Source organism: Cydia strobilella, chromosome 6, assembly GCF_947568885.1.
Source record: "Cydia strobilella chromosome 6, ilCydStro3.1, whole genome shotgun sequence".
NCBI classification, from domain to species: Eukaryota; Metazoa; Arthropoda; class Insecta; order Lepidoptera; family Tortricidae; genus Cydia; species Cydia strobilella.
Genome location: NC_086046.1, coordinates 20,715,310 through 20,730,380, shown reverse-complemented (window position 1 = coordinate 20,730,380; position 15,071 = coordinate 20,715,310). Strand labels below are relative to the sequence as shown.

The 15,071-nt window shown below is 38.4% G+C and overlaps 1 protein-coding gene across 10 annotated transcripts in view; it reads right to left on the bottom strand.

Annotated features, from left to right (window-relative positions):
• LOC134742269 (disintegrin and metalloproteinase domain-containing protein 11) overlaps positions 1-15,071 on the bottom strand; it is a 784,213-nt gene that overhangs the window by 28,095 nt on the left and 741,047 nt on the right. For all 10 annotated transcript variants that reach the window (XM_063675307.1, XM_063675303.1, XM_063675305.1 and 7 more), the window contains 7 exons: positions 7,659-7,807; positions 5,623-5,807; positions 3,943-4,110; positions 3,371-3,497; positions 2,576-2,750; positions 881-1,000; positions 54-231 (listed from right to left, as the gene is read on the bottom strand). In XM_063675307.1, the coding sequence (XP_063531377.1) occupies positions 54-231; positions 881-1,000; positions 2,576-2,750; positions 3,371-3,497; positions 3,943-4,110; positions 5,623-5,807; positions 7,659-7,807 (1,102 nt within the window). The remainder of the gene's footprint in view (positions 1-53; positions 232-880; positions 1,001-2,575; positions 2,751-3,370; positions 3,498-3,942; positions 4,111-5,622; positions 5,808-7,658; positions 7,808-15,071) is intronic.

The following is a 15,071-nucleotide window of genomic DNA, read 5'->3' as shown; positions in this document are numbered from 1 at the left end:
GTGCCAGGATTAGTAGATAGTTAGATATGGTTGCTCTTTAAGATGAGACTTACCCCTTTCCCGGAGCATTCGTTGTTGTTATGCCCGCTGGGGCACTTGGTGTGGTCGATGTACGGGAAGATGGAGGTGCAAGTCTGGTTGACGCAGACGAGGTTGTCACCGCACGGGGTGCCGTCGCTCACCAGACCCAGCGGGCTGATTTCAGGGTGGTCGGGCAGGCCGGTCGTAGCTCTGAAAGTTTTGTTCAAGAGTTAGTCGGTTGATATTGCAACTTGAGTTATTAGGTAAATTATCTTGGGTATATTGAGCGTTGGGAGGAGCTTGCTACAGACAGGTCATCTTGGCGGACGACCATCTTTAACAGCATCAAATCGTTTGAGGAAAACCGCCTCAAATAACTTAGATGCCAAACGCCAACAACGTAATGAGAGACCGAAGTCCTATAACGCGTCTGGCCAACTCTATTGTAACACCTACAGAAGTCTTTAAGACCAAGTTCGGCATGGCCAGTCACATTCGGGCTCATAATAGGCGTAATCCATAATTGCTGAGGTCGCTGTCATCATCGAAATCGATGAGGCGGACTACATAAGTAGGTATTTGGCATGTTACAATTTTGTATACAAATCGAAGCAGTTATTTTGCTATATAGCCTAACAAGATACCAAAATGCCGTTCAGCATGAGTCATGTCGACTAAAGGATGACTCACGTTACAACGGTCCGGGCCCGGACCGGGGCGCCCGACACTACAGTTTTCTATGAAAGCATCACGTGATCACCGGGTAGATCAACTGTCATAGAAAAAGAAGTGACCGTTGCATTGCAGCGTGAGTCATCCTTAAACAAGGCACTGGCCAGAATGTATAATAGGTACTCACTTGCACTCATATTCAGTGCCCTTAATGGTAATAACAGTCCTTGTGTAGTACTCGTCCATGCCTTGCACCACGGGATATCGGTTGCCCAGTTGACACTGCAGTGAACCACATTTCACATTCCTGTGTAGAAAAACGACAACCCATTAGCCAATTCCTCAGTTTAGGTACAGGGGTATGAAGTTATTACAACTGTTTACATTGAAAGAGTTAAGTTTCTCCTCCTCCTCCTCTTCTTCCTGCCCTTATCCCAGCTTAACTGCGGTCGGGCCTCCTTGTGCATCGGCGCCAGGATATGCTATCCCGGGTTGTCGTTGGTGTAAGTTTCTGGGCTTTTAAATCCAAAAGAGAGAAGAGTTAAGTTTCCATTCAATAAAAAATGGTTCATCTCCTTATCTACTAAAAATTACATAACTTTCGACAAAATACCTCGACTTAGTCTCTGGTGACCCTGAGCAAGAAGCTGATGGTCCTAGGTTAGAATCCCGGTAAGGGAATTTATTTGTGTGATGGATATTTCCTGACTCATGGTAAATTTCTATGTATATGAATATAAATAAATTAAATATATTGTTGTCTAATTACTGACAACACTGATCTTATTTTTAGCTTTACGTGGGGCTTACTAATACTACTACTCTCTCCCGGCCGGTTTCGGCCACGGCGACTGTTTCAGCTCCGTTGTTGTATACGTTCGTGTGCTCGCATGTGGCTCGCGTAGCCGATTTTATTTGCGAAGACCCGTGCACATGACGGGCAGGAAAGCACACCATTGACGTAATTATACGTAATAGCCGCTGGTGGGCGGGCCTTCAGCTCATCCCGTCTGATATCAAGTTCCACAAGTCGACGGGATTCAAAGCCATTCGTTTGGAGACGAAAGATCTCCATACAGGGCGGTCCGCTGCCTGCTTCTCCCACAGAAGCGGGTCAATATGCGTAATAAGTAGAATGTTCTAAAATTTGTACTTTGTAATTTGTACTTTTGAAATAAAACTATGAAAACGGATTATATCGCGTATATTGAATTTATAATACATCCCGACGTTTCGAACTCTTTACAGCGTTCGTGGTCAACGGGTGACTGAGGAAAAATTACAAAGTGCAATACTTTATTCATTGAAATTTAAGACTTTTCTGACTGTAAAAGTGATCTGCTACAATCAGAGCTATTGACTATAAAATGTTTCGCAGAATCACCAATGATAATGACGGTCATATCATTGTTTATATACAACTCTGTGTTAGAAATTCACAAGAAAGCAAGCACTCTACTTAAGCGTTCGGATTGCCACAATTATAATACAAGGAACAATAGCAAACTAATACTTCCATCACTAAGATTAAAAAAGTGTCAAAAACAGGATTAAAAAAAAAAAAAAGTTTTTCAATAAACTGCCCACAGATGTCACGGATTTACCTTTTAATTTATTTAAAAACACAGTCAAGACATTTTCCAAAACCATGCCTTCTATTCGATTACTGAATATTTATCATTAAAAGATATTTTAATTGACGCAAACTGTAAATCTTAGATTTCAATTATTATTAAGCGTATTTACCTTGTGTAAATCCATAATGCTCTCTCTATAAGTATAATATTGTATGAAATGTTGACTTACCATGTAATGATCATATTACGTTATGGTTAATGAATAAACTAAACTAAATTAAACTAATCATAATTAATCAACTTACTCCATCTCACACTTGATGTACCCATTGCTGTCCTTCCCGCAATGCCCCGTCACGGCACCCTTGGAGTTGAACTGCTCGAAGCACTCCTTGTCTGCGCCCGTGGTGCCCGGGCCCCAGATGTTGGCGCATTGCGTGGACAGGGTGGGGCAGGTGCCCGCGAAGCAGTAGCCCTTGCCTAGGTAAGTTGTTAGGTTAGTTAATTGAATGGAGAAAACAATTATTAACAGACTACTCTCGCACCGGCAGCTTTCTCGCGTAAAGGATTACTATCGCGATACAGCGCGGGAACGCTGCCTGCGTGATGGGCACCTTGCTGCCATGGTTTAGAAGGTAGGTTTTAGGTATTTTTATTTTTAGTTAGTTTTAGCTTTAGTTGTTTTATTTTTTAAGTATTATATATCGTTGTCTAAGTGGTACCCATAACACAAACCAACCTGATTGAGCTTACTGGGGCTTAGTGAATTTGTGTAAAAAATGTCCTAAAATATTTATATATTTATTTTACTAGCTAATTTCATAAGTACGTCTTTGCGTCTTTGGCTGCCGATTCTCCAATAATATTATTCGATTTCCTCTCTGCTTTCGGGCATTTAGCACAGAACGTGCAACATGAGCTAACTTTGTTTTTAAACTGAAAGAAAATTTGTCTTTTTTTTACGAAATAATCTGTCTAAATAACGTGTACCTTATAAAAAATATTTTAAACGGGTTACTCGCGTATTATTAATTCAATAAGTCAAATAATTTTAATATATTCGAATCTCACGGGAGTTTTATAGTTAAAATAACGTGTACCTTCTTCGCATAGTTCTCCATTCTTCCTGTACGCGTCAGGGGGGCATACACCAGTCAGGCCAGTGCACGTTTCTTCCAGGTCACACTCGTTGGCGGCATCACGGCAAGTCACGCCGCGTGGTTTCAACTGTAAACAATTTAGAATTGAATTGAAAATATTTATTTTAGGCACAGAACAGAACCCATATAGTGTTAGTACAAAAATTATAATATGCTACCTATATCTATGTTAGTGTGTACAAACAATAAATACCTAAAAACTAATTAACACTAATTATTTCGATGATGCGCTGGGCTCATGCACTTGGTTCCAACGCCTCATCAGTGGGCAGTCCACTCTGACGACAAATGCGTTTAGGACACCGTTGCTGCTACCCTGCAATCTATGCAATAGGGATGCCGCTCTTTTACGTATAATAGCGTATAATAGCGTAAAAGTCATCCATACGGGCATCGGCGAACATCCCCTACATATTTAATTAATGCTTAACGAATACTTATGAGTATGAACGAGTTTACCGTAAAATTAGCTTAATATTATGACTCACGACAGTTTAAATTCCCTAACTCACTTGGCACTGTTCACAACACTCTCCCGAAGCGCACTGCGCCTCCTTCGTCAGCCTGCAGGTGATGGGGTCGCAGCAGGGGTTGGTCTTTTGGCACTCGTCGATAGCCCCGCAGTCGCACTCTTCACCCTCGTCGAGGCGCCCGTTGCCGCATTGGCGGTGGACGATTAGCTGGTGAGAGAGAAAACAAATAGTTTTTGATAAATGATAATTTGTCTCTCTTTTACGAATCTCTGTCGGAAAAGTCATTACCGCCTTGCGAGAAAGCCGATGTGTGTAACGATCAAAGCACACTTGTTTCATATAACGCTTTTCAATGCACTTGCGAGGAATAAACAAAAGTTATATTGGACAAATTTAAATTGTTGAAACAGTAAGTAAAACTACGATAAAAAAAGTGTCAACATACATTACCTACCGCACTACGTCGAACATTATAACATTAATTACCGCACCAGTTCTAAAATAATAATGAAAAAGCACGCGGGTTTAATATCTAGGATTATGAGCTTAAAAGCGGTTCAATAAGTTCCACATTACGAGCAAATGTGTTTAAAAAACATATTTAGTTTCGAATTCATATCCCTGAAATGTGTTTTTCGGTTTCATTTACACAATCTGGCAGAAAAAAATTCGTGGTACCGTTACTTTGTTTTACATTATCTACACTTTTTTAAGCCAATATAATAGTCCATTCGCATTCAACCTTGACCCTAAACGTTCCAATGGAAATGGAGAAAAATAAAGCCTCACCAACCGACACAATCATCTCTCGATAAATATGTAAACCTGCCAAATCGAAGCCTGAGTGGGGGCGAAGCATTATCATCGGGCGATATGTAAATTTATTCCAATAAACCACCCGGACGCTCGCTCCTGTTATTATATATTCGCAAACGAAGAGATAATTCTGTACGCCCAGTCTGTATTACCATAACTTTTATTAAAGGAGTGGGCCGCAAGGAGCGCTCAGCGACAAACAATGCCGGCGTACTGATTAATTTTCGTCGTGGAAATTCTGTTTTGCATTTGAACTATGCCGTAATGCTCGAATGCGAACATCGAACTTTGTTTCGTGCAGGTGACAAGCTGATTTTGAGCGCGCCTGAACGGAATAAATAAAACAGACACGATTTCATTCGACGCCGAAGTCAATTTGGAAAGTAATTCAAGTCCTTTGATTACGTGTAAATACAAAGAATTTGTTGCTAGGTGTTCGATTACAAGATAAGTAGGAGTTTCTTTTGATGGTTTTAAATTTAAACTATACTTCTATTCATACTAGTATTATTTTTAAATGCGATATCAACCTGTCTGACCTTTTTTTCCTTTACTTTGTGCTAGCTTAGTGGGCATAGGATACTTATAATAAACCCAGTCAAAAATACGTCGTGCGTTGAGTTCTCAAACTGTTCTACATGATATTCCGGATCCTAGATTGTCCTAGATTGCGACAGCGGACAGCCCCTGGCCAATTCGGAGCTTGTTGATGTAGTCGTTTTTCAAGCAGTCAGAGAACTTGTAAGACTTCACGTGATCTGACCCACGACATTAGGTTTGTTCAGCAGACACAGCTCTTGGCCTATCCGGAGCTCGTTGATGTAGTCATTCTTCGAGCAGTCGGAAAACTTCTAAGACTTTACGTGATCTGACCCTAGATGATTTGAGCCATGATACACGTACCTCATTAGGTTTGTTCAGCAGGCACAGCCCTTGGCCTATCCGGAGCTCGTTGATGTAGTCATTCTTCGAGCAGTCGGAGAACTTATAAGGCTGTACGTGATCGAGGCCGACGATGGTCTGCGCCATGATGCAGCCATGCCAGTCCCGGCAGAAACACTGCTCGCGGCCGTCATCGTGACCCATTCCTGTGAAGGCAAGCAAATAACCTTTGAAAGGTGGACGGAATCAATGATCAGCATCGTATTGACAGATTGCTTTTGGTTCTAAAAACTGAAATAAATGTCATATAGGAAGGGCTCTGGACACTGGAGGCTTTGGTCATTTTTTCCTTCCTATATGATATTTATTTCAGTTTATAGTTTAAATAGTAGTGTGTCTACTTGAAAAACCACAAATTAAAATATTTTCATAGAAAATAATTTAATTTGTTCTTAGAGTGCTTTTGGTTCTGCTTAAAATTGGCTCGATTACTGGATGAACTGGTAACCGTATGGGGTAACGTTTAATTATATTAAGCTGATGCCACAGAAGAATAAGACATACTCGTATCTTAGAGTGGTAACGGTAACTTCATACATGCTTACCCTTCCTAATCAAATTATAAGTTGTACGGGAAGTATGGTAAAACTTAATTATTAATAAATATTTTTCCCCTCACTAGCTCGGAAAGCCGTCTTTTATCCTTTAAAACAAGCGGGGAAAAACGCATTTTATCCACTAGTGGGGAAAGTAATTTGACCTTGGATGGAGCGTGTTTAAGTAGCTTTTGACAGATAACAAAACGTAAAACGCTCATAATAATGGTTTGTTCGATATTAATTATCATTAAATAAATGGTTTGTGTATTTAATAAAAAATACCAAATTTAGCTTTATTTAATTATTTTAAGTCATAAACCTTAAAATGCCATAAAAACCTTTGTTCTTTTATAATGATGTTGATCATAATTCTGAACGCACGAGTTGAGTCGATGCAATTTCAAAACGCATCATTGACATTTCATACGTCAGAAATGTCAACATTGTCAACAAAAATTTTACTTAAAAACTTCTTACGTAAAAGTACAGAATTTCCAGAGTTTGCTGTTATAATATCGTAAAAAAATGAGTGATTCTAGTTGATGAAGATGATCTAACGCCTGTGGATGTTGCACTTTCCTCGCTATAGTGAGGGGAAAAGTTTTGTGGGTGCAAATGTATTTTACTTCTCGTGTGTTAAAACACTTGCTATGCTCAGGATTCTATTTTAAAACCACTCGCTTCGCTCGTGGTTCAACTATAGAATCCTTTCGCTTGCTCGTGTTTCAATTCCACACTCGCGGGTAAAATACAACTTTGCACCCTTGTATAACAAATAACTATTCTTTACTCGTCGACTTTAATGGTTGAATTAAGATTTCGTATACCAAACTATAAACGCATACTTTTCACGGGCTCCTTTTTAATGAAAAATAAGCTCTTTGATGTCTTTTGTTCTATCATTTTATCTAACGAGATACTTACCTAATTTTGTTTAAATATTTAGGTTGTGTAGTAGAAAAAGTATTGTATACTATATTGATAAAATCAAGCTTTTTAATCTTGTACCTTACTTAGGCCACCCAGCCAGCTTCGTGGCCTCTAAAACAAAAAGCTCTATAACAATTGTATACAATAATATTTTAGGCTTGCCTAAAACTTTATATAAGTATGTTATCCATACATGTAATAGATATGTGACTCGTGTACCAAGAGACTTCACTTACCCAAGGGCCTGACACTCTTTGATAGAGAAAGATAGTCTTATTGCGATTCCTATAAGAGGAAAAAGAAAATAGTGCCATGCTTTGTCCTTATCACCGACCGGGTTTTTTTTCATGGTCGGGTTATGGCAGCATAGGTAGGAGGGGATGGCGAAATACCGAAATTTATAAGAGTGAAAGAGAAAAAGGATTATGCTGCCATACATTAACCTGTCAATACATGAATATATCTTTCTCTTACCACTGGTCGCTCGGTTTCATGTCTATAACTACTATACTATGTCTATGCACTTACCGATGTTATGTCCGATCATATGTGCCATCGTTCCGGCGAGCAGATGCGGCTCGTACGTGTTAGTGTCGACGGAGATGCCCACTGACTTGGGCGTGCACACCGTATCTGGTACAGAGATGCCGGACTCTCCACCGGGGAATGACAGACCACTGGAAAAACAAAAAGATATATCAGAACTATTGACATCAAAACGTGACGTGGCCATTTTGCCATGGCCGTAAACTTTGTGTCTCTGTGTGTCTAATTAGGGGATCCCAAATAATGCTATTTATACCTAGGAGGATATAACCAAACGGAGTACGCCTCCTGCCTCGCACAGCTAAACTGTAGAATGAACTGTCACCTGCGGTATTTCCGGACCGATACGACCTTCAAACCTTCAAGAAATCTTAAAGGCCGGCAACGCACTTACAACCCCTCTGGTGTTGCGGGTGTCCATGGGCGGCGGTAATCGCTTACCATCAGGTGATCCATCTGCTCGTTTGCCTCCTATTTCATAAAAACAAACCATTATCAGGCATTCCCCTCTGTCGAAAATAGTCGGCCAATGGTCATAAACAATGTATGGACTGACGTTATCTGACATGGCTATTTTGACGTTACGTATACATTTGACGTTCCCCTCCCCCGCAAAAATTGGCACTTTTTTGTACCTACAGCAAATTACAGAAGTGGCGGCTCCGTTTGGTTATATCCTCCTAGATTTATACCGATTAGCCATAGCCGTCTCATATTATGTTAGCTACTATTAAAGTTAAAGATTTGTCGGTAATTTAAGAGATATGTTAAGTGGGATGCACGGGCAAATGAGAACAAAATAACTAATTTAGATGTCAAAAGTTTGAATTAGCCTCCTTGTCTTCCGTTAAACTCAACTCCAATGCATGCACTATCTATACAGAACAGTGGCCATTTGAGAACTGTAAACCCCGAGAGAAATCTAAGACGAGCAATCGAACTTACGACTAACGTCCGGACTGAATTTATGCTAGGAGCAAACCTGACGAGAATATCTTGAATATAGAACAGGTAACAATACTGAGGCAAAGTTATACTATAACCTATCTTTAATAATACTGTTGCCACTTACTACTTTAGTGTACATGTATACCTCTCGCGTCGAATGGTCCCTATGAAAGTTATTTTTTTTGGGTTTCGTACCCATAATGCTAAAAACGGGACCCTATTAACGGGACACAAATCAAAAATCATTTCAATAAATAATTTGATTTGCTCCCTAGATCGAAGAACATATTAAATTAAGCTCAATCAAAAGAGACCTGAGAAACTATCATATAGGGACGATCATTCGACGCCAGAGCTAAGTATGTTTTGAGAAAACTAGTGCAACTTTGAAGAGGCGATTGTAAGGGCACCAAGCCAAGCCAAGATTGCAAGGGCTGTTATCAGCCATTACCATTTAGAATAAATAGCCGCCCTGACGATGCATCCAAGATACTTGAACCTCTCCACGCCATTGTATGAGGTATCTCCCACTGTGAGGCCTTTCCTACGAATCCTTGTGTTTTTGTATCACTTCATGTGAAGGTACTCAGTTTTGTCGTGATTCACTCGTAGGCCAACCTTCACAGCTTCCCCCTCTAAATTCTGGACAGACGAAGTGCAGAAAGACCTCAGCGAACTCGGCGCCGTCGACTGGACAGAAACGGCTGTGGACAGAGTAGCATGGCGGTCTTTGGTGTCGGAGGCCAAGATCCACTTCGGGTCGTCGCGCCACAGCAGTAAGTAAGTAAGTAAGCCGCCCTGGATTTTATTTGACAATCTTTGACGATGCCTACGGTACCGCGAAATATCTTAAAGTATTCGATATCCTAGAATGTTGAAACAGAATCTTGTGAAAGCACGACGAATTAAGTCCTAGAACTTCGATTTAATAACTTATTGATGTTTTTGACAAACACGTGGATCTGATCATGATTTTACGTCGAAAACCTGCTTATTCGAGTTCAGTACACGTGGGCGTCCGTTTACTTTCAATTAATTAAGGTATATCCGCGATTTAATGAAACACAAAGTGTACACGTGTAAATGGCATCCCCAAAAGCCGGCTAGATTATCAGCTCCAGAGGCCCATTACTCCACCGTTAAGCTGTTTAGCCCACGTCCTTTTTAATATGGTTCGGCAAATTAAATATGGCTTTTTAATTTTTGATGGAAGTACAGGGTACGAAAGTGTTTTGTTTGGCCCGCGCGAGCCCCGAGGGTGTCATTAGAACCCGTTTAGTGGATTCAATGGATGTTTAAAGACCGTATTTACTCTGTTTGTTGTCCCTAATTCTTGTTTAGTTTAGTTTAGTTTATTTATTTCGCAATACAATGTTCGTTGTTAATGTAAGAGAATACAATTAAGCAATTACTTGTCCTATAGCGATCGTCGGATACAAAGAATAGTTATTTGTTATACAAGGGTGCAAAGTTGTATTTTACCCGCGAGTGTAGAATTGAAACACGAGCAAGCGAAAGGATTCTATAGGTGAACCACGAGCGAAGCGAGTGGTTCTAAAATAGAATCCTGAGCGTAGCGAGTGTTTCAACACACGAGAAGTAAAATACATTTGCACCCGTGTATAACACAAAACTTTTCACCTCACTATAGCGAGGAAAATGCAACATCCACAGGCGTTAGATCATCTTCATCACTGGAAAAAAAATTGTTGACAATGGGGGCATTTCACGTCAAGCGGGCAGCAAAAAAATTGTCAGGTTCTGGATTTTGTTCATAGTTGGATTAATTGGACCTATATGTGAATTAAAAAATTTGGCATCATTACTTTTTTAATATATTGCTTCGTTAACAATTTATACGCATTTGAAAAAACTACAAAATTTGAGGAACGGATTTTTTAAAAATTATTATTGCAATTCTTTCAGTGGATTTAATTATAACTAAATAGTGATTATTTGAGAATATTAGTTGATTTCTTTATAATAAAAAAAGTTTTTTTTATCTTTTTTTCATATAACAAACCGGAAGTTAGTATTAAATATCTTTTTTTTTCCAACTTCGCATTTTTTTATATTTTTTATTTTTACACAATAATGTAGCTTATGGTGTACTAATGTCCTATAAATAAAGATATACTGTCAACTTTGAGGCAGCTGTCACAGCCTATCACGGCGTGGTATCGTCAGTGCTAAATTATGGGCTATTTATTACTGTGGGGAAATTCGGTAGATGTCAAAAGAGCATTTCTATTGCAGAAAAAATGTGTCCGTGCAATAATGAGAGCCTGGGTAACTGATAGCTGCCGACCACTATTTCAGAAATTAAAAATATTACCGCTGCCATGCATGTATATTAAAAAAGCATGTTTACTTGTAAAAAACCGTCCAGATTTGTTTAAAATGAGATCTGAATTCTTCTCAAGCCAGAGAACTCAATACCAAAATCTACTTTATCAACCCCGGTGCAACTTGGATATATATAAGAGGAATGCGTACAATATGTGCATAGTTCTATACAACAATTTGCTCAACAGTATAAAACAACTAAACGCTATGGAATACAAGAAAAAACTAACTAGTTTCCTGTTAGAGCACTGTTTCTATAGCGTTAAGGAATATTTGGAATGTAATTTGCAGTAGTACCTAAGAATTAATGGTTGAAAAATGTATTTATTTAAGTTAAGTGTTCTTATTATTAATTAATCAATCAATTACTTATTATGAATTTTAATATTGGAATTTTAATCTATTAATTATACTATTAGATAACATTTCTTTTTTGAAAATTTGCATGTCGTTATGCGACTGAATACTGTACACCATATTTTAACAAAACAACATCTGTATTTTAGAATTAAGTATTCTTGCAAATAAAGAATCTTTATCTTTATCTAAAAAAAATTATAATGGCATCTCGATTGGTTTTGAAGATTCATGAAGTAATTCGAAAGTACTGCGCGACGCTCCGTACTGAGAGGTAGTTCTATGTGGCAGTCTTTAATGGCCAATTACGGGTTTTTTTACTTTTGCTTAACGGAATTAAAGCAATAAACAATATTTCATCGGTTAAGATGTAGAAAAGCTAATGATGTATTATTCAATCGTGCCTTGTAGCGCTATCACTGATCAACCATATCTTGGAACTGAAAACAAAACGTTTATGTTTTAACAAAACGCTAGAGGTAACTTAATAACTATAGCTAGGTTTAGGCGGGGTATGTCACATGCTTAAGAGGTCACTTTCGAGTTAGGTCACGTTCTGAGGACGTACAGAAGTCACATTCTGAGTTCGTCACATTCTGAGTACGTCACTTTCTGAGGCCCTCGCTTTCTGAGTTCGTCACTTTCTGAGTACGTCACTTTTATAGCAAAGTAATATTTAAGCGTATACCTGCATTAACAATGGATACCAGCAATCATATTAGCTGTACGGCATAAAAACGGCCGTATGCCGTACAGCTGTTATGATTGCTGGTATCCATTGTTCATGCAGGTATACGCTTTAATCTTACTATGCTATAAAAGTGACGTACTCAGAAAGCGAGGGCTTCAGAAAGTGGCGTTCACAGAAAGTGACGTCCTCAGAAAGTAACGTACTCAGAATGTGACGAGCTCGGAATGTGACAAACTCAGAATGTGACGTACAGAAAGTGACGTCCTCAGAACGTGACCTAACTCGAAAGTGACCTCTTAAGCATGTGACATACCCCGCCTAAACCTAGCTATAGTTATTAAGTTACCTCTAGCGTTTTGTTAAAACATAAACGTTTTGTTTTCAGTTCCAAGATATGGTTGATCAGTGATAGCGCTACAAGGCACGATTGAATAATACATCATTAGCTTTTCTACATCTTAACCGATAAAATATTGTTTATTGCTTTAATTCCGTTACGCAAAAGTAAAAAAACCCGTAATTGGCCATTAAAGACTGCCACATAGAACTACCTCTCAGTACGGAGCGTCGCGCAGTACTTTCGAATTACTTCATGAATCTTCAAAACCAATCGAGATGCCATTATAAAAATTTTTATAGGACATTAGTACACCATAAGCTACATTATTGTGTAAAAATAAAAAATATAAAAAAATGCGAAGTTGGAAAAAAAAAGATATTTAATACTAACTTCCGGTTTGTTATATGAAAAAAAGATAAAAAAAACTTTTTTTATAAATTTTCAAAGAAATCAACTAATATTCTCAAATAATCACTATTTAGTTATAATTAAATCCACTGAAAGAATTGCAATAATAATTTTTAAAAAATCCGTTCCTCAAATTTTGTAGTTTTTTCAAATGCGTAAAAATTGTTAACGAAGCAATATATTAAAAAAGTAATGATGCCAAATTTTTTAATTCACATATAGGTCCAATTAATCCAACTATGAACAAAATCCAGAACCTGACAATTTTTTTGCTGCCCGCTTGACGTGAAATGCCCCAATGTTGACATTTCTGACGTATGAAATGTCAACGATGCGTTTTGAAGTTGCATCGACTCAACTTGTGCGTTCAGAATTATATTTAACATCATTATAAAAAAACAAACGTTTCTTATGGAATTTTAAGGTTTATGACTTAAAATCATTAAATAAAGCTAAATTTGGTATTTTTCATTAGATTCTCAAACCATTTATTTAATGATAATTAATATCGAACGAATCATTATCATAAACGATTTACGTTTTGTTATCTGTCAAGCTACTTAAACACGATCCATCCAAGGTCAAATTACTTTCCCCACTAGTGGATAAAACGCGTTTTTCCCCGCTTGTATTGAAGGATAAAAGACAACTTTCCGAGCTAGTGAGGGGAAAAATAATAAATTACAATTTATAAGTATTCTTATGTTTAGGAGGAGTCAATATGCAATGGTATATAGATCTATTACAATATCTTAGTCATGTCAAATTATTCAAAAAACAAATCATACAATGTCAAAATTAATAAATAATAAAAATAAAAACAATTATAATATAGTACTTACAGAGTACCAATCCATATTGGCGTCACGGAAAAGATTTGCTGGATTTTTTGCAGGGTTGGTGTGTTTTTTTATTGTGAGAACGAAGGTCGTGGGGATTTATTTAAAGAAAAATAAGCATCTTGTGTACCTAATATTGCCTTGTATTAAGTAATGTACTGTGTATTTTTGTAAACGATGGCAGTTGGAGGATCCGAAAGAATGCCGAAATAGAACATCTAATAGTCGAGCCGAATATAACAGATGAGACCAAAGCGCATCGTCTCCGCTGGCTTGGCCACCTCGAAAGGATTGGTGGCGACCATCTGGATGCCGTCGTGTTGGTCATCCTAAATATCGTTGGGCGGATAGAGTGGAGGCAGATCTCCGTGAGCTCGGCGTCGGCGAAAGCTGGCGTTATACCGCTCAGAGGGCCTACCGCGAACCACGTTCGACGTGTTGCCTCCCTGTCACACTTACGTACGAATTTACAAGTGCGACAGAGAGGCAACACGTCGAACGTGGTTCGCGGTAGGCCCTCTGAACCGAGCAAAGTGGCGTGCTCTTGTGTTGGAGGTCAAGAATCATTTCGGGTCATCGCGCCAACCATGTAAGTCCGTAGTAAGTAAGTACTTTATATTGTGTAAGTTTTTTTATATTACAAGCTATTGACGGTTTTCACGCAACGTCTAGGTAATACCTGTCTTTTTAGAATTTACGTTTATGACTCCAACACAAACCGCTGCTTTTGAATTTTACTTTGACATTTGCATGTAGAAACTATGCAAGTTACATGAATATTGCAATAATGTACCAGAACAGTAGTACCCCCGAAATAAAGTTAAGACAGAAGTTCTGTACACTTGCCATACAACTCCGAACTAAATTAGCATACAGATACAGAATAAAACTAACAAAGTGCAGCGAACTCTACATGTGAGATCTAGGCATATCATTAGCTCCTGAACTTATAATGATATGTACATTATACGCCACAATACATTTATTACAATAGTAATGAAATTTGGATAGTTTAGAAGTCAAAATGAATGAATAAAGAATTTTTATTGGGATACTCCATGTAGGTGCCTGTTTTTTTTAAGTTTTGCAAGATCTCCATGCATAAAAACACGGTGCCCATACCTTTTTAAAAATAAACCCATTAATTAATTTCAACTACCTAATTATCAGTCCGCCGGACGATAGCACTGTGGTGCACACTGCACATTGGTAAAATTGTGGGTAAGCTTTGAAAGGAAGTTTTAAAAGGTTAGAAGTTAGAACAAAAGGTTGACAGTTCCGAACAACTGACAGGCTGATATCGTCCGGCGGACTGATAATCAGTGGGCCCCTTTACGGTCCCGGCCCCTTAATTATTGTGTAGTACCTATACAAATATCATAATAATGTGTGCTTAACCTCGAAAGACCCAGGGTAATTCTTGCACTTTTGAATTTGGTACTAATTCTTTTATTTCTGAGATCAAA